At 41.1% G+C, this 24,452-nt stretch overlaps 1 protein-coding gene and 1 pseudogene across 1 annotated transcript; one reads left to right on the top strand and one right to left on the bottom strand.

The window, feature by feature from the left end:
* Positions 1–1,044: 1,044 nt before the first annotated feature.
* NIPAL1 (NIPA like domain containing 1) lies at positions 1,045–21,132 on the bottom strand. The gene is made up of 6 exons (XM_053578099.1): positions 20,653–21,132; positions 13,732–13,998; positions 10,671–10,727; positions 8,395–8,485; positions 6,305–6,465; positions 1,045–5,695 (listed from the first exon to the last, which is right to left on the bottom strand). Exons 1-6 carry the CDS (start codon positions 20,696–20,698, stop codon positions 5,076–5,078), a joined length of 1,242 nt encoding a protein of 413 aa, XP_053434074.1. The 5' UTR covers positions 20,699–21,132; the 3' UTR covers positions 1,045–5,075.
* Positions 20,697–23,483, top strand: LOC128575790 (60S ribosomal protein L10-like; annotated as a pseudogene).
* The last annotated feature ends 969 nt before the right edge of the window (positions 23,484–24,452 follow it).

Raw genomic sequence — 24,452 nt, forward strand, 5'->3', positions numbered from 1 at the left:
GGGGCAGCTTCCCCACCACTGTCCCAGAAGTTCTACCTATAAAAACTAAAATGCCCCCAAGCCAAAGTTTTCTCTTAAACTTAACAGTTCCCCCTCGTGATTCGTCACTGGAGGTGGAAGAGTGGTTTGGGCAGTTAGCAATCTCAGAATTTGGGGGGGTTTGCAACCAATCAAGGCTTTCCATGGAAAAATGTTGCCCCCTTGTTAAGGTGAGAATTAAGAATCTTTGTAACCCAAGCTTACCTCTTAGACACTTCTTTTAAGCCCCCTCCAGAGTGCTGCAATATCTGGTGCCCACAGACCCAGCCGGCGAGGGACTGCAGACAGTCCTAACTGGCTGGGACAAGCTGCTCTTCTGCACAGCCACCTCCACCGAGTCCCCTTTCAATGTGTGTCTGCATTTGGTGAATTGAGCAGTTTGGGGTGTTGGGAGGCTTGGAGTTGGGGCCTCGTTTTGGCCCTAACCTTGTAATTAAAAAATAGCATGTGACTTTGTGTATAAAATTGTGGGAGCCAGGCACAGGTAACAAAGAGGTCTCTTGTACCCCAGACAATTCATTTCTATGAATTAAAAACTACTGAGGGAGTTGTTCTCAAACAGGAGTTCAAATTAAAACAGGGAAAATTAAAGATGTGGTGAGGTAGCTAACATGTGAAACAAAGCTGTGATGCCCCAGGGCTAGAAGGAAATTCACCCAGGGCTTAAAGCATCCAGCAAGTATTTTTATAATACGTTTTAAAAGAACTGAGGGGAGATACTACACTGACAGCTTTGAGTTTCTCTCTTGTTCAATAAAATTACTGAAGGACAAGACAGTTTCTTTTGTTCAGGCACCAAATCAGTTAGATGGAAGATGGTTTTGTGCAGAGCCTTCTTCTAAAGACAAATTCCAATTTCAAGGGAAATGAAACACCAAAATTAACATCAGTATAGATTTTTGTTAGACTTTGAAACTTTTAAATCTAAACAAAATGGGAATATTTTTGTGAGTAATGTGCTTAACTTCCATAAACTAAAAATTGAACTCTAAAGCATTTTGAGCATTAAACCATTTTATTGCAAATGAAAAATATACAGAAACATTTGTACATTTTCTAAAATGAACAGTATTGATAAACATTTGAAAAATATAAAATTTTATGAATAGTTTATTCAAAATATTTGAGAATATTTCACATATATTCATAAGTGATTTCTCCACGAAGCTTTGTTAAAAAGTAAAAATTAGCAGTTAGGTTTTTTTCTATTAAAAGTTTTAAGAAAAATTTTTGTTGGAATAATCTTGCCTTGGTGTTCAGATAGTACAATGATACAATTCACTTTCATTTGGATTATTTAAAAGGAGCTTCAGAAAAGCAAAAAATGTATGAAAACTGGCACTCAAAGATTCCTATTTCTCTAGTATTAAAACAGTAAGAATGGAAGTGTTGATTCAAAGAGTGCTAAATTTTATTAGATGCCTATTTTACATCAGCCATCATACAAAGTGATTTCCATGTATTTAATTTAATACTTTTAAAAACAGCCACTTATTTCATGCTGCTACGTCTAAACAGTTGCATGAACATTCTGTAATCTGAACAAACACAATTACTAAGCATTGACCTAATAAAAATTTAAGTCAAAAAATAAAATTGTTATCTTTACAGAAGTAGGAAAAGCTTTCCATTTGTCTTTGGAAGTATAAGTTTGTAATCCTTGGTAATCCTTAATGACACATAATACTCACATAATAAATCTTAAGATACACATATCTACACAATGACAAAGTATTATGTATACAAACTACTGCTTAAGACTAACACAGCTACTCTGAATATGGGGACCCAGCATTTTATTCTTCCTTAGACCGTATCTTCCCACATGGGAAAAATAATTTTTAGTGTTAGACTTGCAATGACATTTTGTTTGCTTAATGCATGTACCCACCAGTGATTTTTAATATAGGATTTTTCAAATCTTTTATTGTTTAAACATATTTCAACTTATTAAATCTTTCTCAGACTTCCTTCAGGGAATATACATCAACAGCAGTTCACTTTCCAACCCATGGCTTGCATTGGTCCTAGTGTTCCAGCAACCTTTGTCCTGAGGACAACCTACCAAGGGCAAAACTTTGTAACAGGTGGAACCTAAGAAATGTCTGAAATGTAACTTCACTAGAGCAGAGAACCAGCACAGCCTCAAGCGGATGTCAAGAAAAATGCCATTCATTTCCTCACCAAAAAGGTGTTCTCTAGAAACTAATAAAGCTTGCAACACTAAAAAGAAAAACATTAGAAGAATTTTTGCAATTTTTAAATGTCACCTTTTCAGAAGATACTTTTCCTACAAACTTGTGCTCATAGCTTATGTATCTGAAATACTAGTCAAGGGAAACAGTAATCAACAGAGTAAACATGTATTAAATCTGAGGTACCAACCCATGGACTTTCCATGGATTATCAGTTTTCAGAAATTTAGACTGCACTGAATTGCCCTGAGCACTAAACTGTGCGAGGCTGGGCCCAGAAGTGCATCCTTCAATCCCAGCAGTTTGGGAGGCCAAGAGCTTCTCAGCCTGGGCAACATAGCAAGAACCTATCTCTAAAATATTTTTTTTAAAAATCAGGTGGGCATGGTTGTGTGTGCCTGTAGTTTTAGCTACCTTGGAAGGCTGAGGCAGTAGGACTTTTGGAGGCTAAAACTTTAAGGCTGCAGGGAACTGCGATCACATCACCTGACATGAGTGACAGTGTGAAACCTTGTCTTAAAAACAAACCCACAGTAAACTACGCCCAAGAGACCAGGAAGGCACTGCAGGGCCTTGTAACCATTGCAGGTTGTAACCATAACCATCAGTCATAGTTCAGTGCATCTGGGGAAATGCTGAAGTCAGTTTAATAGAATTCTCAATAAAGAGTTTACTGTTATTATCCTGGATAGTCTTGAGCTATCTTAGAAACCAAAAACAAAACTAAAACATTTGATGTTACAGCAGAAAAATTCAAGTCAAACTGAAAGTTTTGTGTTTTTTTTTTCTAATGACAATTTTTTGGTTAGGATTTTTGTTTTTGAGAAATATAAATTGAGTCTACAAGTAAGATAGCCAGTTTCGTTTCTTTTTTTTTTTTGTAGAGACAGAGTCTCACTTTATCACCCTTGGTACAGTGCCGTGTAGTCACACAGCTCACAGCAACCTCCAGCTCCTGGGCTTTGGAGATTCTCTTGCCTCAGACTCCTCAGTAGCTGGGACTACAGGCGCCTGCCACCATGCCTGGCTATTTTTTGGTTGCAATTTGGCCAGGGTCGGGTTTGAACCTGCCACCCTCGGTATATGGGGCTGGCGCCCTACTCACTGAGCCACAGGCACTACCCAGCCAGTTTCTTTTCTATAAAATCAAGAAATGATAGGAAATATTTCCACAAACATTAAAACCCACCAAAAATGTTATTCCTGCTATGCATTTGAAATGAGATTGAAAGTTTTAATGTGCTAGAGGTATTTTCCTGTAGTAGCCCATGGTCTTAATACAGTAGAACCCTCATAGTTGACTACCTCTCTATACTGACCACCTCCTTAAGTTGACCTAATTTTCACAGACCAGACAAGACCACCTATACATATCAGTACAGTAGGCCTACTCCTGTGTGTTGACCACCTCCATATGTTGACCAGTTTGTTACAGTTCTTTGGGTAGTCAGCTTAAAGAGGTTCATTTGTATTTTGTTTTCTAGGAATTTAACTATTCTATTCTAAAAAAAACTTATCAATAAAGCTATATAGAAAAAACGATGAAATTTAACAGAAAAAGATAATCTACCACTTATTGTGGTAGGATACATCTATACCTAGTTTTAAAGGTGAGTGAAAGAACCTTTTAATAAAGGTAAAAGAACCACATTTTAAGAGAACTATTAAGAGAATTTGTTCAGTTTTTTGCAAAGATTTTTCTGATTCTAGTCTGTGAAAAACTTACACTTTAATGGGATTAAAATATTTAAGCCCATTAAAACATTTGAATATTTAAAAACATTTGAGAAAAATTGAAGTATACAATATAATCCTGAAATAATGTAGCAATTATTTTATAAAAATCTCTACATCAGCAATAACAACAAAAAACTTGGGATAACAGTAAATAAAAGGAATATGAATTCAGTTAACTCCAAAGCTGAATTCACTTGGACTTGTCCAGAAAGTCCATTTTGTCTTATGTCCCCCAGGTCTAAGTCAAAGGCAGCTGTGAACACAATCATTTGTGTGTTTATAAGAAGAAAAAAAAAGCTATATTCCTTTACCTGAGGTAATTGGTAATTAACTTCTATGGTTTATCAATAAATTACAATTCATCAGTTCTTCATGGGAAGGTGTGTCTTGTAAGTTCCCTCTCAGTAAGGAACAGATTTCCACAGCAGGCCTGCTTTTCTCTTTAACACTCACCCAGCGGCTATCTGGTTTAAAAAGAAGGAATCTGTGGAAGGGAGGACAAAGCACCAGTGACCTTACTTTTCAGTTTTAATAATTTGAAATTATGATTCAGAGAACGGTGACTGACACTCTGCTTATCAGAGCACAGTCAACTTTATATCTGTGAATTATCACCAGTCTAGCAAGAGCCATGTGGCAGAGTCAAGTAGATTGTGGCCAGACAAAAGATTATTCTGAAATACATATAACTCCTTGTCCATTTTTTTTTTTATGCTTAGGGAATATTTCAAGTTTGCAGGAATGAAAAGAAGCAGATGTCTTCTGGAAGAGGATCAAAACTCAATTTTCAAATTTGATGGCCCAAGTGAAGGCATTTTTACTTGGCCTCACATCTACATTATTAGCTAGAACTTTAAAAATGCTAACTTTGTAGCTGGTGCCGTGGTGGGCACCTGTGGTCCCAGCTACTTGGGAGGCTGAAGCAGGAGGATTGCTTGAGCCCAAGAGTTTGAGGTTGCTGTGAGCTTTGATGCCAAGGCACTGTAGCCTGTAGTGACAGAATAAAAAAATAAAAAAAAAAGCTAACTTCCCTAGTGGTTCTTCCAAAAAGCGAGTATTCCTTCTCCTCTCTGGATGTCTCATATTGGTTAAATTTTAGGGTTTCTAGAGACTTTGATCACCAGTTCTGCTAAACAAGGTAATATCATCATTGCACCCTGGGGTCAAATGCTCCATGTTCTCCAGTAAAGCATAACTGTTTTCATTGCCATTCAGAGAGAGGACTTCTTTCTTAGCCGTGGACGTCAGCTCGCTCCAGGTAATGTCAGTATTCTTGAAAGCATGTAGAAGGAAGATGCCATTGATAATGGTGAAGAACCCACTCAGGGTCCCAATGACATCTCCAGCCTTCATGCCGTACCACTCCTGGAACAAGATGGCAGAGCAGGTCACCACCATGGATGTGAAGAACACGTAGTAGATGGGAGTCACCAGAGATGTATTGAAGGTGTCCAGTGCCTTGTTGAGATAGTTAATCTGTGTAGCCACTGACAGCACAAGGACAGCCAGCAAAACAAAAACCAGGGGATTCTCGTAAACTGGCTTCCATTCCAACAGTTCCTTAATGGCAATTCCTAGACCTTTGACGGAAGAAACTGAAAATGCTCCAATCAAAGAACAGATTGAAATGTAGACCAATATATTGGTCTGTCCTTTCCTGGGAGCCACAATCAAAATCAGCACCAATGAGATCACAATTATGATCACAGCGAAGGAAATAAATCCTGTTAGGAAGGGAAAAGAATCAGACTTCAGAAAATGCTAATCTCACCAATAACATTATGGGGTAGGGCAAGTATTGTCAGATTAACTTTTTATTTTCAGAGACAGAAAGTAGCAAAGATTTGGGTTTGACTATAAGTCTTTTTCTCACACCTGTAATCCTAGCACCCTAGAAGGCCGAGGTCGGTGTACTGTCTGAGCTCAGGAGTTCAAGACCAGACTGAGCAAGAGCAAGACACTGCCTCTGTTAAAAATAGAAAAACTAGCTGGACCTTATGGCAGGTGCCTGTAGTCTCAACTTGGGAGACTGAGGCAAGAGGATTGCTTGAGCCCAAGAGTTTGAGCTTGTTGTGAGCTACGACATAACAGTGGCACTCTAACCAGGGTCTTTTACCTCCACCGTCTTCCCCTTCCATTGTGTAGAGGGGAAGAAGGAACATAAATCATCTTTTCAGAAGATTTGTAATGTTCCCTCAAACCATATGGTATCTCACGATCCACAGATAGGCTTGTAGGAAGCCTATTACAGTATTCCTACATATTACAAATATCATTTGATGAGGAGAGAAAGTAGAGCGGATTTAAGTGTTTCTGTAAGTTGAATCACAGACCTGGGTCTCTTAATTTCATTTCCATTTCATACAAAGAAATGACTTCCTCTTCTTGTGGGGCATGGAGAACCATCACAGTTGACCCCAGTATACTTAATATACAGCCAATTTTCCCATGAATGTTCAAGTGCTCATTTAAAAAATAAGAAGACAATATTGCACTGTTGGGAGAGAAAAAAATAAAATCACCATAGTTCAATGACCTTTGAATCCCATGGCAGCTCTGAAGTCACACTGTGGTACATGACACCTGGTATCCCAATGTGCTGACTTGAATATGCTGTGTGATACTGAAATACATGATTAATCTGAAGCTCAGAATTGATAGTCACTCACATCTGCTTCAATTGCTTTTATAGTTGAAGAGCTGTACTAGCCATTCTACATTTATCCCTATAATCTTCCCATGACTTCCCAGAGGTCTTTCTCAATTCATTTTCAATGTCCTCCATCTTCTTCTGCAAAGCTAAGCAAAATAGAAGATCTTTTATATCTTACTGGCATGATACATTTAGAGCATGTGTGCCCATGAAATTTTCAAAGAAAGATATATTCCTGAAAAAGAATTTCTTTACTCAGGGCTAATATTTAGCTATTTCGTACTACTATAATCACACAGACAATAAATATATTGAAATTACGTGGTGTCCCAAAATTTTTTATACATAGGAAAAAATTAAACAATAGATAACATGGCAAATGAAAATAATAATAGATATCTTGGAACGTGTTTGCCACAAGTGGGAGAGAAGACTTTGTGTGTGTGTGTAGAAAGAGGTGGTCCACACATGGAGAATACTTTCTAAAATTCTGTAATGAATATTTTGTAAACAAAGATACATTTAGCTATAATTTCTCATTTTCTGTATGACAACTTTTGGGACACCCTGTACTTCCTTTGTACCTGCCCCTGCCATGATCCTCCCACCTATTCCATGTTGCTCTTAATACTTCAGCTGCCACGGCCTTAGGAAGCTACATGTTGGCACTGGATGGACACCACCCTGCAGCTCCTCCAGTAGGCCTGCTCTGGCTCCTACACACAAGCTTCCTTCCTCTAACACCCAGTATTCCCAGGACTTGAATTATCAGCGCCCATCTGTCCTGACCTGACTAAGATCAATTACCAGGTGCTTTCCTAGACTCGCCCTCACGTGGCCACTTGTAGATTTGCAACCCGGGTGAAAACACTACTGCTGCGAACTATTCAGTGCAGGGACAAGTGTTAAATAAGCTCTGTGTGTGTATTACTTATTCATTTCTCACAAGGATCCTACTAAAAAAGTAAGGGGAAATGGGTAGCCCCAATCATAAGCTTTCTACTAGAGGTTGATAATGAATGGAAAAGAAAAAGACAAAAAAAACCCGAACAGGCAAATGATAGCATAAGACTTCATGGACTGGTTGAACACATTCATTTGGGGATCATCATAAAGACCCAGTCAATAAAAATAGATCCATATTTTATGAAAAATTTTCCTGATTCTAGTACTAAAATAAACCACACCGTCTCCAAACAGAAGTATCCAGCAGACAGTGCAAGAATTTTAGTGAAAGTTGAAATTTAACCTAAGCATTGTTTTTTTTAAGTCCTCTGATAATTATGCTCACTTATCACATTGACAACAGAGAGTTAAAAGAAGTCTGGAAATGTGCTCAGGTGAGAGAAAAAAATCTGCTAGGCTTCACTGAGTCATCACAAATACAACACACAATTACTTTATGTTAGCAGGAAACCAAGCTCACCTTGTCACAGGTTTTCTAAATAATAATAACACGACAATCTATTTCCCAGTTCTACTGCTATTTGTTTTGCAGTCTTCTCAAGTTACTACTTTTGTGATTTGTTTTTTAGGCAAGGAAAAAAAATATTGTCCCATTTTACAAATGAGGAAACTGAGGTTGAATGACTTGTCCAAAGCTTGTCAGGGGTCCCAGAAATGATCTGGGGTCTTCTCAGAGTCCAGGCTGGTCTAGACTTTTCTTGTTATTGTTTGGAGATATACTTAGTAATAAATATATTTCTTATGGTTTAAGTTGACTTTGGTATTCAAAAACCTACAGAATCCAAGTTTATTTTGTGCACATACCTTATGAGAACACTTAGAGCACCCAAGGGAGTGACCAAGGTGGCAGGTGCGAAGGCGTAAGCAGCAAAATTCACAGCCTCTCCTGCTGCCACTAGGATGTAAGCAGAAGCATTGATTTAGAAGTTAGACTTATTTTTAAGAAGAGAAAAACAAGTGTCCCTTGGAAACCACTGAGCTTTTATCTCAAAGACACTGAACTATCTAGCTAAAAGGAACAATGCAGTTTATTTTATGGAGGGTAAGAGAGAACTGGTATTAAGGGACACAGATAAACTATAACTCCTAGTGGTACAAACTCAACTAATACAAGGGTGACAGATGAATGTACATTTTAAATGATTTTTAATAGGGATTTCAGTTAATTCAGTACTGAACACATAGCTGGTCACTGTGACAAATCTAGGAGGTAGCTTTGTTAAGTAGAGAATTATTCCATTTGCTCCAGAATACCTACTGCTTTGCAAATGAGCAATGACAACCAAAACCGACTTGCAAAATCAGAACATTTTATAGAGATCCGGCATCTAGGTGGGGCAGCCAGGAATGCCCAGGACAGGTCCAGGAAGTCAGGCCTCTCGGAACTGCACCCGATCTACAGGCAAGTACAGTGTTTCAGTAGCTAACAGCTGTTTTCAAGGCTTCCCGACATGCTCCTGAATGGGGTGTTTTTCTTACCCCAGGAACTCTAGCCTTCCCTGAGATAGTGCAGATCCCGTATCTAGGATGACGGGAATCTTTCCAAGAATGGGGATCTTGCACTGGGGCCAAATCATTCTCACAGATCACAACTGGACACTGGCCCACAGAACGCAGTATTTTCATACCGCCAAACTCCACCAGGCAAACGCTTATTGCAGACAGAGAAAGGAACCCTGGTATACTTTCTCCCTTTCTCTGGTGGCTATGCCACATCCCCCCCAATCTGCAGGAGTCACCAGCATTATGAAAACATCATAAAACAAATCTAAAGTTACAGGACAGAATAATTAGGAAACTGCTCTCATAAAAAGAGCCATGGCAGTTTTCTTAGAATACTATGCTTCCCTTGAATACTTATTTATATTACTTGTATTCTTATCTTTCTAGATAGCGTTGCAGGAAAATACTGTGACTTTATGATCAAAGTAGCATATGTTTCGTCACTTACCTAATCTCTAATGTATGCTTTTCTCTCTTCAATACTGGCATAAGCTTTTTAACATGTTGAGAATAAAATGGTAAATGTAGCCATATAATACTCTGCTTATATTTTCAGTCTAAAGTGTGGGCAGAAGCTGGGGGAGATGCAAGGAAGACAGAAAGAGAGAAAAAGAGAATCATCCAAACATCTATCTGGAATCTTTCCAGTACAGGCCTTGTCAACTTTTATTCAAATAAAGTAGGAAAATGGATGTTAAAATGCCTTAAAAACTGAAAGGACTATATGCATTTAGACTATTTTTATTCATGATTCTTTTAGATTCTACCACTTATTAAGGAAAAGATACCCAGAGTTCCTTCCTGTAACAGTATCTCACAAATGCCGAAATGTCTTACTTGGTTGGGGAAAATACAGGGACGCTGTAGGACTTCTGCCTGCAGAAGGAGATGATGTTATGAAACTATGCTCTGCGATGCCCTTTGGGGGAAGGGGAAGGTTCAGGGCTGGGCTTTAAGAATGCTCAGAAGAGTTAGGAGGCTGCAATCAGCAGAGGGGCTGAGGGACAGCATTGCCTTCTATGTGGACATCACAGTAGTATTTAGAAAGTGCTTCGCATCCTACAAAATCTCATTGAATCCCCAAAGCAGGTGTGGGAGGAAGGAGAGTAGAGACATCCTTCATATTTTCTCCATTTGTTCAGTGTCAAGCAGACAGTCCTTTAATTCATCCATGTTTTGGTCTTGGCAATAAAATTGTGCCCATTCTTGAGCAGATACGGAGCTAAACTAGTCATAGATTCAAATTAGGAGCTGGGAAAATACAGGAGAAAAGAACTTTTTTCAATCATTATGGAGAAAAAAATACGAGGAGGAGAAGTTTGTGATAAAATATATCAAATATCAACTTTTCCTTTGCATTCCAGGACAGTATTAAAAGCATGAGGGTGAGAAGGAAAAATAAATAACTTGTTTATGTTTTATTATATATAGTACAGAGACTATATTATAGCCACAGACAAAAATTTAGACTTAAATTCTACCCTTGGCAGGAAGATAAATGAATCAATTTTGAAAGATTTCACATAATCTATTTACCATTTTCCAGTCAAACACCATTTTCAGTATTAAGAACTTACTTGACAATAATCCTGCCCACCAGAGCCATTCCTTCAGATAAGAATGTCCACCATGTCCTAGGAAAATACCAAAAATAAAAATGAAGTTCCAAAGAGGAAGAAGAAGGTGTGAATAATTGACTTCAATTCTAGAAAAGGAACTATAGGATTATAGTTGAAAAAAAAAATCAAGTTAGTAAATCTTTTAGCTTGCTCATTTCCAAAGATCTTCTAAAGCTTTCTATTATGTCACTATGTCACCTTAGATTTCTATGGAAAGTATTTTTTCTTTGTAAGAAATTTTATTTGATTAACAGGTTCGCTGTAATTGTGTCAGTCAGAGGTGTGGATATAGACTACCATGAACTCTAAATGCTTTGTTTCAGCCATGCTTAAGTTAAGACCAGAAAATCATAAATCACAAGTTGGTACCTAATGAGGTTACAAAGAAAGGAGCCAGTGGACATAAGAACTTCTGAGATTTTTGGATTTATGAATAAGGAGCATCTAGCAGATGGACTCTGCTCACGCTCTCTGTCTTGCCAGGAGGATGCTGAGTGTCTACCTGTCTCCTAAAAAGAGCAAAAAGCTCTCCTAAGAGAAGCATGAATCCTAGGTACTCAATTTTGATATGAGGACAATTAATGACAATTAAGGATATTGGGGGGGGGAGGAAAAACAGAAAGAGGGACGGAAGGAGGGGGGTGGGTCCTTGGTGTGTGTCACACTTTATGGGGGCAAGACATGATTGCAAGAGGGACTTTACCTAACAATTGCAATCAGTATAACCTGGCTTATTGTACCCTCAATGAATCCCCAACAATTAAAAAAAAAAAAAAAAAAAAAAAGCTGTCCTAAGGATTCAAGGAGTTGCCACAGCCACTACTGTAATCTGTGACCTGAAGTCACTGTTATATGTTTGCTATAGAAAATGGCAAAGTTAAAAAAAAAAAGAAAATGGCAAAGTTTCTCATAATTTCCCTGAATTTGAGTGGGAAAAGTAAATATTTTACTATAATTAAACTAAACAGGATATATAAGCTATGAATATAACTTTGCAAAGAAGTTAGCTATGTTTTCCTTACAAAATTTTCAAATGATTAAAATTACATTACAATACTGGACCTTATATTATTTAGTTGGTGTCTGTTTGGGCACTAACACAATACTTACCTACATATGTTTATTGCTCATTTGGATCTTTTATTTTGTGTTTCTTACTTCCGTGCTTTGCCTTTTTTCTGTTAGGGACCAATCTTTTTCTTATTGAGTACAGACACTCTTTCTATGTTATGAAACTTAGGTACCTTCTATTATATATTTCATCATCTCCCCCCAATGTATCATTTATTTTTCAGTTTCAGTTAAGGTGTTGCCATATAGAATTTCTTTGGGGGGGGAGGTCCAATCTAGACAATCTCTTCCTTTATACTAAATAGATTCTTCCTTTACCATTATGCTTAGAAAAGCCTTCTTTTAGGTTGTTTTAAAAAATTATTTCATTTTAAAATTAACTCTAAACTATCCAGAATTTATTTTGCCTAATGGTATTAAGTAGACCTTTCATGTTTTTCTTCTCTAATTTTTTTTAATTGTCTCAATACTTTCAATCAAATAACTCATCCTCTCTCCACTGGTTTGAAAGGTCACTTTAAAGAAATTATATATTGGGTGGTGCCCATAGCACAGTGGTTATGGCACCAACAACATGCACCAAGGGTGGCGGGTTTGAACCCTGCCTAGGCCAGCTAAATATCAATGACAACTGCAATCAAAAAATGGCTGGGCGTTGGGGCAGGCACCTGTGGTCCCAACTACTTGGGAGGCTGAGGCAGGAGAATTGCTTAAGTCCCAAGAGTTTGCGGTTGTTGCGAGCTGTGATGGCACAGCACTCTACTGGAGGCGACATAATGAGACTCTGTCTCAAAAAAAAAAAAGAATACTATTAAAATGAAATTTGCACTATCACAAATTAAAACCATATTGTTATATTAATAAAACAATTTGATACTGACATTAGAGCAGACTAAATAATACAAGATAATTTAAAACTTACAAAGAGACTGAAGTACATATAATAAATTAATATCTAATTTTTTTTTTTTTTTTTAGAGACAGAGTCTCATTTTTCACCTTCAGTAGAGTGCTGTAGCGTCATAGCTCACACCAACCTCCAGCTCTTGGGCTTAGGCGATTCTCTTGCCTCAGCCTCCCGAGTAGCTGGGACCACAGGTGCTCGCCACAACGCCCCGCTATTTTTTTGTTGTTGTTGTGGCAGTTTGGCCAGGGACAGGTTTGAACCTGCCACCCTTGGTATATGGGGCTGGCGCCCTACTCACTGAGCTACAGGTGCCTTGTTTGCACAATTTATAGTCATTTAGTTTTCCATATGGATCTTAAAAAAATCTTTAGGTCTTATGATATTATGCTTGATAAAAAATAGAGGATTCATGGATCAGGAAGGATAATCAAAGAGAGCTACTCAGCATCAGAAGTGTCGCCACAGCGCCTCATTCCATTGGTTTTGATTTATGGATTTAACAAATATTTCTTGGTATCAAACACTGCTAGAAAAGATTCCCGTTCTTGTGAACTACTATCAATAAACAAGTACACCTGTTGTACACCTTACAACAATAAACAATAAATATACAAATACAAATTATTCTGGATTCATTGAAGAAAACTGTTAGTGGAAAGATAGGCAATAACAGGGGCTGGGGGGTCAGGAGATCTGCCTAGAAAGGAAGAGCCTTTCAGGGGCGAGGATACTCAAACTGAAGTCTGAAGGCCGAGTCAGCTGAGTTATGAGCCAGGAGAAGGGAGTTCCAGGTAAAGGGAAAAGACCTTTGGGTGGGAAAGAACTAGGCCTATTCCAGGAAAGAGAGAAAAGTGGATGTGACTCAGCGGAAAGTGTAAGAGGAGGTGGAGAGGTAGGCTGGAGACTGCGGAAGGTGCAGCTGGCTCCATCAAGGAGAATGGGGTAAGATAAATACGGTAGCCTACTGTGGCGTGAGGGCCTCACGTTAGGATTACTTGTGCAGTCAAAAACTTGAACTCCTCAGTTGCCTGTGTTACATACCAGCTCTAGTGAAGCCCTTTTTGGTCAGTCGCAAGAGGCCCTTCTTTTTCAATATGAAGCTGGAGCCAATAAAAACACTGGAACTGACTGCCAGTGCCAAGCCCACGTAAAGGCTGTATTTGTTCTCCACGTTGGCTGAAATGCTCAAGTTGGTTGTGCTGGAATTCGGGTCCGTGGAGAGCACAGGAGGAGCCGGCAGCTGCGACACGTTGGTGATCTCACACCATGCCTGGGAGGAGTTTGCACAGACCAAAGACAGCACGGAGCCTGGAAGAAGGAAAGAAGGGAATGTCAGAGAGGAACGGAAACGCTCACACACTCCATGCAAGTAACAGAGCTTGGGGGGATGGTACTGCAGCACTTTATTATTATTATTATTTTTTAAGAGATGAGGTCTCACTCTGACTCAGGCTGGTTTCAAACTCATGAGCTGAGGCAACCCACCAGCCTCCGCCTCCCAGAGTGCTAGAATTACAGGCATGAGCCACCGCGCCCGCCCCAGCCAGAAACACTTTTCTACTGCATTCAAAAAAGTTCCTAACACGTGGTCCACAGGTCTATAAGGCAGTTTGAATTTGGGTTGCATGGATTGCTGAAAATGATTTTAAATTATTTAGTTGTCATCATTTAAAAATGAGAGATTTCCCATGAAAGTGAGGATTTTTCTTATAAGTTGGAAGATCTGGCAATATTTGGGTCTTTGTTCCAACAAAACAGCAAACTGCTGAACCTGGCTGGTGCTTGACAGTTTATCACAGTCACTCACGTCCATCTCACCCCTTCACATTATTGGCCTGTCTCCTGGAAAGCAGGTTTGGGAGGCTTGAACGTAAAGAGAGGTCTAGAAATGACCACAGCACAGGACATTGTGCATTCCAGAGAACATCTCCTAAAGTGGGTTTAGTTTTCTGTACCACTTTCCCTGAAGAAAATAATTTTTATGACTATTAATTAATTCACCTTCTCCTAAATAAAACAGAATTTCATAGGAAAATGAATTAAATATCAGTAGGCTTTTCAAACAATAAAACTGAAATAAGCATGTAAACCAATGAGGCAGACTAATTATCACAAATATACCTTGGAATTTTGAGGCTAAACACAAAATGAAACCATTTCCTACTACACAAGAAATTATTATAATCTGTTCTCTACTTAAAAAGCTACCAACAAGGTGACATTGTGACAAGATGTTCTGTCTTCTCATCATTTCCAGTATAAAAAGGCAAAATCTCCCATTATCAATTACCCTGAACAAAAAAGGGTAAAGGAAAACCAATCAGACAGAATTTCAGAATTAAAAAATTGATTTTACATTTTAAAAATCTTAAGGCATATGAACAAAAGACAATTTGACTAAATGTTTTAGCAACACAACTTTCATAAATAGATCTATACATTTCTGATGAAGCATTATAAAGCCACCTGAATTTTACCACATACAAAGTTAAAAACCAACCATGAAGTTCAGATCTGGAAAATAATAAAATAACTGAATTCAAAGGTTTCATGACTATTTCATTTATCTCTGTAATTTGAAAATGAACTGACTTTGTTTCAAAGATACAGAATAAATTCTGAGCCAAACTTTTAAATATTCCAAGGAGAATTCTATTATTTCTGGGATTTTCTATAAAATTGGGCAATTTTCAGGCAGGTTGTTTTTATATGAACTGCTGCAATTTTTTACACAAGCTAGTCCTTAGCAATCTGTTCCACACATTGTTCATTTCATCTAAGCCCCAAGAATGGAAAATGGTTGTGTATATTTTTGTTAGTAAGAATTTTGATTACGTTCACCCCTGAGAAAACATCTGACCTAACTTTCCAGCGAATTCCACGGCTGCATTCATGGTCATTTACTACGCAGTTAACATAACCATTCCAAAACTTCATTGCTGAAATTGGTGTGGGTGGGTCTCATTCCAGTCAAACAATGTTCCTTCTAAGCTGTTGACATAGCAAAATGTTCCCAACATTGCAGGGGTGTGGGGACAGAGAATGATAAGGGGGTGCAAATAGTCTCAGTTGCACTTTGCAAGTTCTCGAGGTAAGTGGCAGACATGAATCCTCCAAGTTTTATGGCAGGAAAATAATAAAAATCTTGTCTGGGTACTGACCTTAGAGCTTAAATTGTTTTCATGTTTTGGGAACCTGTTAGGGTGGGAATCTACAGCAGATATGACTGAAGGATGGAGGGCAGGAACCGTGGTTTGGGGGTTCGGTGAGGCCTAGAGGAGAAGGCGAGAGATGGGTGTGTGGGCAGAGACTTTGAAGTATTTTTTGAAGAATCAAAGATATCTGAAATCAGAGTTGACTTCTCAACATCTGAGTAAGCAGAATAATTATCCAGGGACTTTAATCCAGGCTTTATTCAACATAGGAAAAAATCTATTATATTCATCATTCTTCATTTAAACAGACACTGTCAATAGGCTTCTCAAGGGAATGTAGCAATTTATTATACTCCACTCCCGCCAGCAGGAAACATTAGTTACTTCTTTGATGTTATTAGTTGTTCTAAATATAGAATAATATTTAAGAAATATATATCAATTTGAAAGAAAAACAATTCATGGTACACCAATGTATCAGCTACCTAATTAAAGAAGTAAAATATTATCTCTCAGAGGGAACAACTATCTTGATTTTCTTTTTATAAAAATATAATCATACAGAATATATTCTTTGGTGACTTGCTTTTGAGATTTACCAGTGTTGGAACACGTGGCTGCAGGGCTGGTTTCTCCTACTGTGCTGTAGAATTCCACTGTGTAACTATTCCACAACTGAATAGTTGTGTTTTATAGTCTGTGGACATACAGGTAATTTGCAGTGTTTTTGCTCTTACATACAGTACTGCTAATGTTCTCATGTTATGTGAAACCATATGAAATAGATGATATTTGAAAATATTTGTCCCTACAAAATTAATAGTGTTACATGGTTCAACTTAATATTTTCTTGTTGTATAGGTGTTATAGTTTACACACATACTTTTAAAATTTAAAAACAGTTAAATATTCTCTAGATTATATACCTTCTTCTACCTTAAGCTCTTACTGCTATCTCTAATCACGGGCAAGGTGAATAATCGCTCTTGGTTTCAGTTTCCTCATCTGTAAATTAAGAGAGTTTAACGCAGTGGTTCTGAAGTTTGAGCACAGTCTTTGTTCCCAGAATTGTTAACAATCCTGGGGGCCCATAACCATTACAATGCACCAGTTCTAAACTCATAGGCACTGGTAGCTGGAAGACATTTTAAAGAAATGCATGCCAAGATTTTAAGTGACTCTGATCAAAGTTATGTCACTGCCAAAACTAGAGCCAAGTAACTCAATTCCCAGGTCAGTATCCTATTTCAGAAAAATAAAACATAAAGTACAAGTAAAGCAGGTTGAAAAATATTATTGTGTATACGAAGATGAGATGCTTTATTAGCTTGTCTACTGCTAATTGGCTATAGAGAGGAATAATTCAAATTGTCCAGTTTATTACATAGAGTAGAATATCAGGGTCCTAGGAGGTCAGTGACTGTAGAGATTCTTTTCCCTGATGTCAGACTGAAAGTGACCTTGGTGGCCCTGTGCAAAGGTGATACATGTGAGGATGAGCTTCACATATGCTGATGTGGTTGGGTTTACTTAATTCCCTGAGGAACTGCAACCCTTCAGCCTGTGCCCTAGAATGAAAATACATGGAGCAGATCTGAGCTCACCCCACAGGAAGGGGCCATGCCCAGGTGGACGTGAAATCTGAAGCAGAAAGACACCCAAGTGAACCCTGTCTAGATCCTTAAGCAACATGTGGTACACTCGCCTATTCACATCAGCATAGGAAAAGCTGAATGATGTAAAAATCTTTACCTCACTAAAATCTATTCCCCAAACACCGCCAGTGTGAATTAGATTGTGTCACTCCTCTTTCTTTCTACTTACAACAAAACCTGATCTCCTAACTAATCTTGAACTTTAAAGCTGTACATGCTCTGAAACTGGCTCATCTCTGACATCACCTCCAAAACACCACTAGTCTTCCTTCATTCATTTATTCAACAAATATTTGAGTGTCTGCTACCTGTCAGGCATTTTCTAGAAGCTAGGAATAAAAACAATGAATGAAACAATATTCCTGCTCTGATATTCTAGGGGGGGAGGGGAGAAGAATAAACAAATGAACAAATAACAAAACAATATGTTAAGAGTGCCATGGAAAACAGTAAAAAAAAAAACAGCATCAAGGAATATTTTTAAACAGGATTAGATGGAAAACCCTCCCCACTGACTGTAAAAGCAAAAAGTCTGAGATGAGAAGGTGCTTGAGGATGCAAGGAAATTCAAGGGTGTGGTGACAGAGGGAGATGGTAAGAAATGTGGTTAAAGAGTACCTTCAGGTGAAGTGAGGCTTTGGAAAAGTAGATCTGATCTTATCATTCTTCCTGCCAAAATCCCCCAAGGGCTTCCCTTTTCATTCAGAAAAATATCAGAAATCCCCACCACAGTCTAGAAGGCCCTGTGGAATCTTGGCTCCAGCTACCTGTCTAATCTCATTCCTTACTCTTGCTGTTTCTTCTGTGGTTTTTATAGACTAAGTTTTTTCTCAAATAAAGCTTTTTAAAAAGTATCTGTTACTAGCCTATTGCAGAGTGCCGGTTGGCACAGCTCGGTCACTTCTCTTTCAAATGCCCCCTCCAGTGAGACCCCTTCCCCTACCTCCCCAATCAAAAGGAATCTCTCACTTTCCATCCTTTCCCCTTACTTCATTCTCCAAATCAAACAAATGTCCTTATGTTTTATAATAACCTTCATATGTTTAAATCTGAGGGGGAGATAATTTTGGATTAGAAGGTCTTTGGAAGCATCCATGCTTTTCAAAGTCAAAACCAGGCGTGGAAGCCACATGTACGTCACGGAAGTTAGGTTGGAATGTTCTATCCTCAGACCTCATGGCAGACTTGCTGTTTGGGTCTCAGCTAGAAAATCAGTTTCTCCAAGGGGTTGTCTTCGAATCTAAACATCCCCAAACACTCTCAATATGTTATCCATGACATTTACCGCTATTGTCTTGACCTTTTAAATTCATTTCTTACATATTATTTGCCATCTGAATAGTGAACTACACGAGATAAGGACTTAGTCCTGGACTTTAGGACAGAGAGTCCTCCTGCAAATCCCTCTAGTACTTAGGCTAGTGGTCGGCACCTGGGACTCATTATTGGCATGAATAAACAAATGAAAAATCCAGCTCTTGTTCACTCCCTGTCAGGCTCTGGACTGTGTGCCTCATTTGTATTTTCACCTGCACCAGCTTCCTCACAACTGTAAAGTGTAGGGATTATTCTCATTTTATAGATGAAGAAAGGCTTAGGGACGCTACGTTACAGCTGAGGAGGTTGTCTGATGCTGAAGTCTGATATCGTCCCACCACTGATTATAAGGACTTTGACTTCTAACTCCTCCTCAGCTTTGCTCACCATTACCAATGAATCCGAGGCCTTATGCCTTGAGCCTGAATATTTCTTGGAAATAAATGCATAAGCAAAGCAGGAAAAACATCCGGAAGTTCGAACAAGTGTGTGTAAGTCACACCCTCCCTACTTACAGGTCTTTAGGTAAACAAGGGTGAGTGTATTGGCAACAGTTTGACTTAGTGGTTTAAAAATAATTTAGAAAACAGGGCACGTAACCTGACTGTCTAGGAAATGATGAGAATAGTTTTTGAATTGTTCAGGCATTTCTCTTTTTGTGTGTCCCTTCTCTCCCTCGCGGGCACAGTTTTGAAGAGTTCGCTGACCTCGCTACTGACTCCCTCAGGGAATCGAAATGCAAAAGCCCAGAGGGGAGATGACCGGAGAAGTTGCCAGCAGCTTCGCAAAGATCGTACAGAGAGACAGCGGTTCCCACCGGCGCTCATGGCCCTCTTCATCACCATGGAAATGAAACACCTGCGTTCTTCTTGGTCATTTCACCCCATCATTTCACCCCCTTCCTCCCCTTTACCCTCTCTTGGGCGCCTTCGGCGTTGACTGTAGCGAGCCCCTCAGTACCGGGCGCCCCTGGAGGGACGCAGAGTCCGGCACCGCGATCTAATAGGGCTCTGGGGCGGGCGCAGAAATCCCAGCCCAGCCAGCAGCGACCAGAACCTACACACCAGTGCGCCCAGCTCCCGATCTCCCTTACAGAAGGGCTCTCGCCGTAAGCAGCCAAGAAGTGACTGCACAGCGAGTCAGGCCGGTGGGGTTGGGGTGTCCTTCGCGGACGGAGAGGTGTGGGCGGCCCAGCCTCGCCCGGCGCCCTCCTGGCGGCCCCGGGCGCCCGCCTCCCGCCGCGCCCCCGGGTCCAGCTGCCCTCCAGCGGCCCGAGTTGCCCGCCTCTCGTGGGGTCCCCGGATCCAGCCGCCCGCGCCGGGCCAACACCCGACTCCCGCCGGGGTCCCCGGGTCCAGCCGCCCGCGCCGGGCCAACACCCGACTCTCGCGGTCCCCAGCGCACCCTCCGCCCACTGGGCGACGGCGGCCGGCCGCGGACTCCCGAGTGGGACTGAGTCAGAGGAAATGGCCTGGTCACAGGGACCTGGGAGTCGAGTCTTCCCGTCACATCCCGATTTCCTGGTCAAGCCTCAGCACGCAGGAATCACACGTAACGTACACCCGTCGGCCGCGCGAACCCAGCGACAGTCACATCTGCCTGGTTCCACTCAGGCATCCCCGCAGAGTCCGGGATGTCCTGGACACCCGTACGTACTTGTTGACCGGCTGGCTGGACTGCTGACTGACCGAGCGAACGACTGAATGAATTATGACAAGCGCGACTGCGCTGACAGTCGATGTATCCCCACCTGGTCCCCCCGAATCCCCGAGACCGCCACCCCGGTCTCGTCGCCACCCAGTCGCCAGGTCCCTCGGCTCGGGACTGACACTCACCTTCCCGACAGGGCTGCCCGGGCGGCAACCTCATCTGTCCCCCCATGACCCGGGTCGGGGCTTCCCGGGCGCTGGCCCCGGCTGCTCACCGGGCTGGGCAGCGCCTCCGGGCGGACCTGCGTTGGGGCGGAGCCGCGGAGTCCGGGAAAGGTGCGCTCTGACTCCGCCCCGGGCAGCCTCAGCCAATGGGAAGGCTGGGCGGGCCCTCCGCGCGAGCCACGCCCCCGCCGCCGCAGGTTCGGCGCTCATTCCCTGTTCTCTGCACCCCTTGGAGGCCGCCCTGGTCAACTCTGACCCGGCGGAAGACCCGCTGCCGAGCTGCGCAGTCGAGAAACACAGATACGCCTCGTGGAGCAACGGCGTCTCTCGGATAGTTGAGGCCTCCAAGGCAACTCTGGGGGACGCAGTGGAGCAGAGGCTGTGAGGAGGCCGGCTGCGGGTTCTGTGGATTGAAAGGTCCCAGCGCTGACGGAGGGCGTTGCTGGTTTTGGAAGACTTCAGATGTTAGCTGCTTTGTATGGAAGCTGCTGACCACTGGCGTCTGTGCTGATTACCATGCTAAAGTTTATTCTGGGGCCTGGAGTGCAGACTTTGCCCTTCCAGGCTGTCGTCAACTCCTTCCTGCATCCACCCTGCCCCTATTTGTTTGCCAAACAGCAATTTTCCCCCCGCTCCGCCTCATTTTCTGGGTCATACGGTTATTTAAAACAAACCCTTGAGGGGGGAAGAAAAGCAATGCCCAAACCAAAAAGGTCTAATATCACAACATGATAGCTAACGTTTATTGTATCCTTGCTTTATCATATGTGCAGGTACTTTATGGTTTTGTTTGTTTATTGTTTGTTTTGGAGACAGTCTTACTGTGTCAGCCGGCTAGAATGTACCCAGTGACGTCATAGCTCACTGCAACCTCAAACTCCGCAACTATCCTCCTGCCTCAGCCTCCCTTCCAGTAGCCAGGACTACAAAAGAGTGTCACTGTGACCAGCTAATTTCTCTTCCCTCCCCTCCCCTTCCTTTCCTTTCCCTTCCCGTTTGTAGAGATGGGGATCTCCCTCTTGCTCAGCTAGTCTCCAACTCTTGAGCTCAAGGAATGCTCCCTCCTGGGCCTCTCAGAGTGCTCGGATTACAAGCGTGAGCCACCACACCAGGCATACTTGATGTATTATTAACTCATTCAAACAGCACAGGGTATTAACTCCTGGTTCACAGAGAAGGGATCAGAGGCAGAGGCTGAAGTTAAATAAACTAACCAAGGCTGGAAGTGTTGACAGCAGGCATTTAGGGAGTAAGAAATGGGCACAATTCCTGCTTAGCTTCTCACCAGGGTGAACGGAGTGTCTTGTGCTGTGGTGCTGCGGCACGGAAGGATAATTCCCTCCCCTATTCTCCTAGTTTTTGCTCTAGATTTTCAGAAACAGTGCTATTAATTTTCTTAACTAAGAATTTCAGGCCAGGCGTGGTAACTCACGCCGGTATTTCTAACACTCTGGTGGGCCAAGGTAGGTGGATTACTTGAGCTCAGGAGTTCAAGACCAGTCTGAGCAAGAGGGGGACTTGTACCTACTAAAAATAGAAAAACTAGCTGGACTTTGTGGCGGGCACCTGTAGTCCCAGTTACTTAGGAAGCTGAGGCAAGAGTTTCGATTGAGCCCAAGAGACTGAGGGTGCTGTGAGCTATGATGCCACAACATCTGGCTGCCACTCAGGATTACAGAGTGAAACTCTGTAAAAAAAAAAAAAAAAAAAAAAATTCATAGCAGATGCCTTAATCTTGCTTTTCTTGTTTTTAGATTGATTAAAGAAGAGTTAAGAATAAAATGTCAAGGTAACAATCTAAGGCACACACTTGTGATGGCTTTGCTGAGAAGCTAGGGCTTGGGTAGGGAAATAGGTCAAAGTTGACAGGGAGGGAAATGTCTGCTAAATTTGGATAATGAGCTTCAAAACTTTGATTTCTTTTTAAATGTTGGCTTTGGATACAAAATTTGAAATTTTGCCTTCCTCAAAGATGGGTGATGATAGTAAATGTGATCAAAGGCATTTATTACTTATTTATTTGACAGACACACATAGCATTTACGATGCGACAAGCAATGTTATACCTTCACTTTACCTCTGGGGAAATGAAGGCTCACAGAAATAAAGTGCCTTGCTATGGACACAGTGCTATGAAACATCTGGCTTCAGTGTTTGTTCTTAACTCATTTGTTAATTGGACTCTTTGCAATTGCCTTTGGTCTGGAAAGGGCTGCAAGTTTGTGGTTGAAGATCTTGGTATCTCCATGGCCCCCGCCCCCCCGGGTGATAAGGGCACTGTAAGAACTCGTTTCTGCCGAGGTGTCCCCATGCCAGGATTCTCATCTTTGACCTGGGGTGGAAGAAGGCAATAGCGGATGAGTTCTCACTCTGGGGCCACGTGGTGTCAGATGAATACGAACAGGTCTCCTGGGGGCTGCTCGGAAAAGATGGCGGTCAAGTCTGCGTGCGGCCCACCCCTTCCACATTATCCACATCAACAAGATGTCATTCTGTGCTGGGGACTACAGGCTCCAGACGAGTACGCTTCGTGCCTTTAGAAATCCCCAGGGCGTTCTGGCCATCCGCACCAAACTACAGAACTGGAGCACGTGATTGAGGCCCTTTGCAGGGCCAAATTCAAGTTCCCTGTCCACCAGAAGGTTCCCATCTCCAAGAAGTGGGACTTTACCAAGTTTAATACAGATGAATTTGAAGACATGGTGGCTGAGAAGCGGCTCATCCCATATGGCGGTGGAGTCAAATTCATTCCCACTTGTGGCGCCCAGACAAGTGGCACCCTGCACTCATGAGGACTTCCACTGTGCCGCCCTTCATTTGAACCTGTCAATAAATCCTAATTCCTAACCAAAAAAAATCCATAACTTTGAGGTTGAATTTTTAAAGAAACTGAATTCCAATTTCATATTCACACCTGTTTCATGGAGGAGATATTTTGTTGTAATTCTTGTTTTTCAATTGTGCAAAAAAGGAGAAAAACCCATGAAAAAAATAATTTAACGTTTTTAAGATCATCATCTTCCCAGTTTATTTATTTTTTCTTTTTCTTTTCTTTTCTTTTGATTGCTAAATCATAGCTGTGTACATTAGTGCAATCAAGGGGTACAAGGTGCTGGTTTCATATACAATCTGAAATATTCTCATCAAACTGTTTAACCTAGCCTTCATGGCATTTTCTTAGTTATTGTATGTAGACATTTGTATTCTGCCTTTAGTAAGTTTCGCCTGTACCCATTCTAAGATACACAGTAGGTGCGGCCCCACCCATTACCCTCCCTCCACCTAACCTCCCCCATCCCTTCCCGTTCCTTGGCCCTTTCCCCATAGTCTTGTGCTATAGTTGGGTTATAACCTTCATGTGAAAGTTACAATATAGCTTCATAGTAGGGCTGAGTACATTGGATATTTTTTCTTCCATTCCTGAGATACTTTGCTAAGAAGAATGTGTTCCAGCTCCATCCATGTAAACATGAAAGAGGTAAAGTCTCCATCTTTCTTTAAGGCTGCATAATATTCCATGGTATACATGTACCACAATTTGCTAGTCCATTCGTGGGTCGATAGGCAGTTGGGCATCTTCCATGACTTAGCAATTATGAATTGGGGTGCAATAAACATTCTGGTACAGATGTCTTTTTTATATTGTGATTTTTGGCCTTCTGCGTATAAACCTCGTAAAGGAATTATAGGATCAAATGGCAGGTCTATTTTCAGGTCTCTAAATATTCTCCAAACATCCTTCCAGAAGGAACGTGTTAGCG

Source organism: Nycticebus coucang, chromosome 23, assembly GCF_027406575.1.
Source record: "Nycticebus coucang isolate mNycCou1 chromosome 23, mNycCou1.pri, whole genome shotgun sequence".
In the NCBI taxonomy this organism is placed as follows: Eukaryota; Metazoa; Chordata; class Mammalia; order Primates; family Lorisidae; genus Nycticebus; species Nycticebus coucang.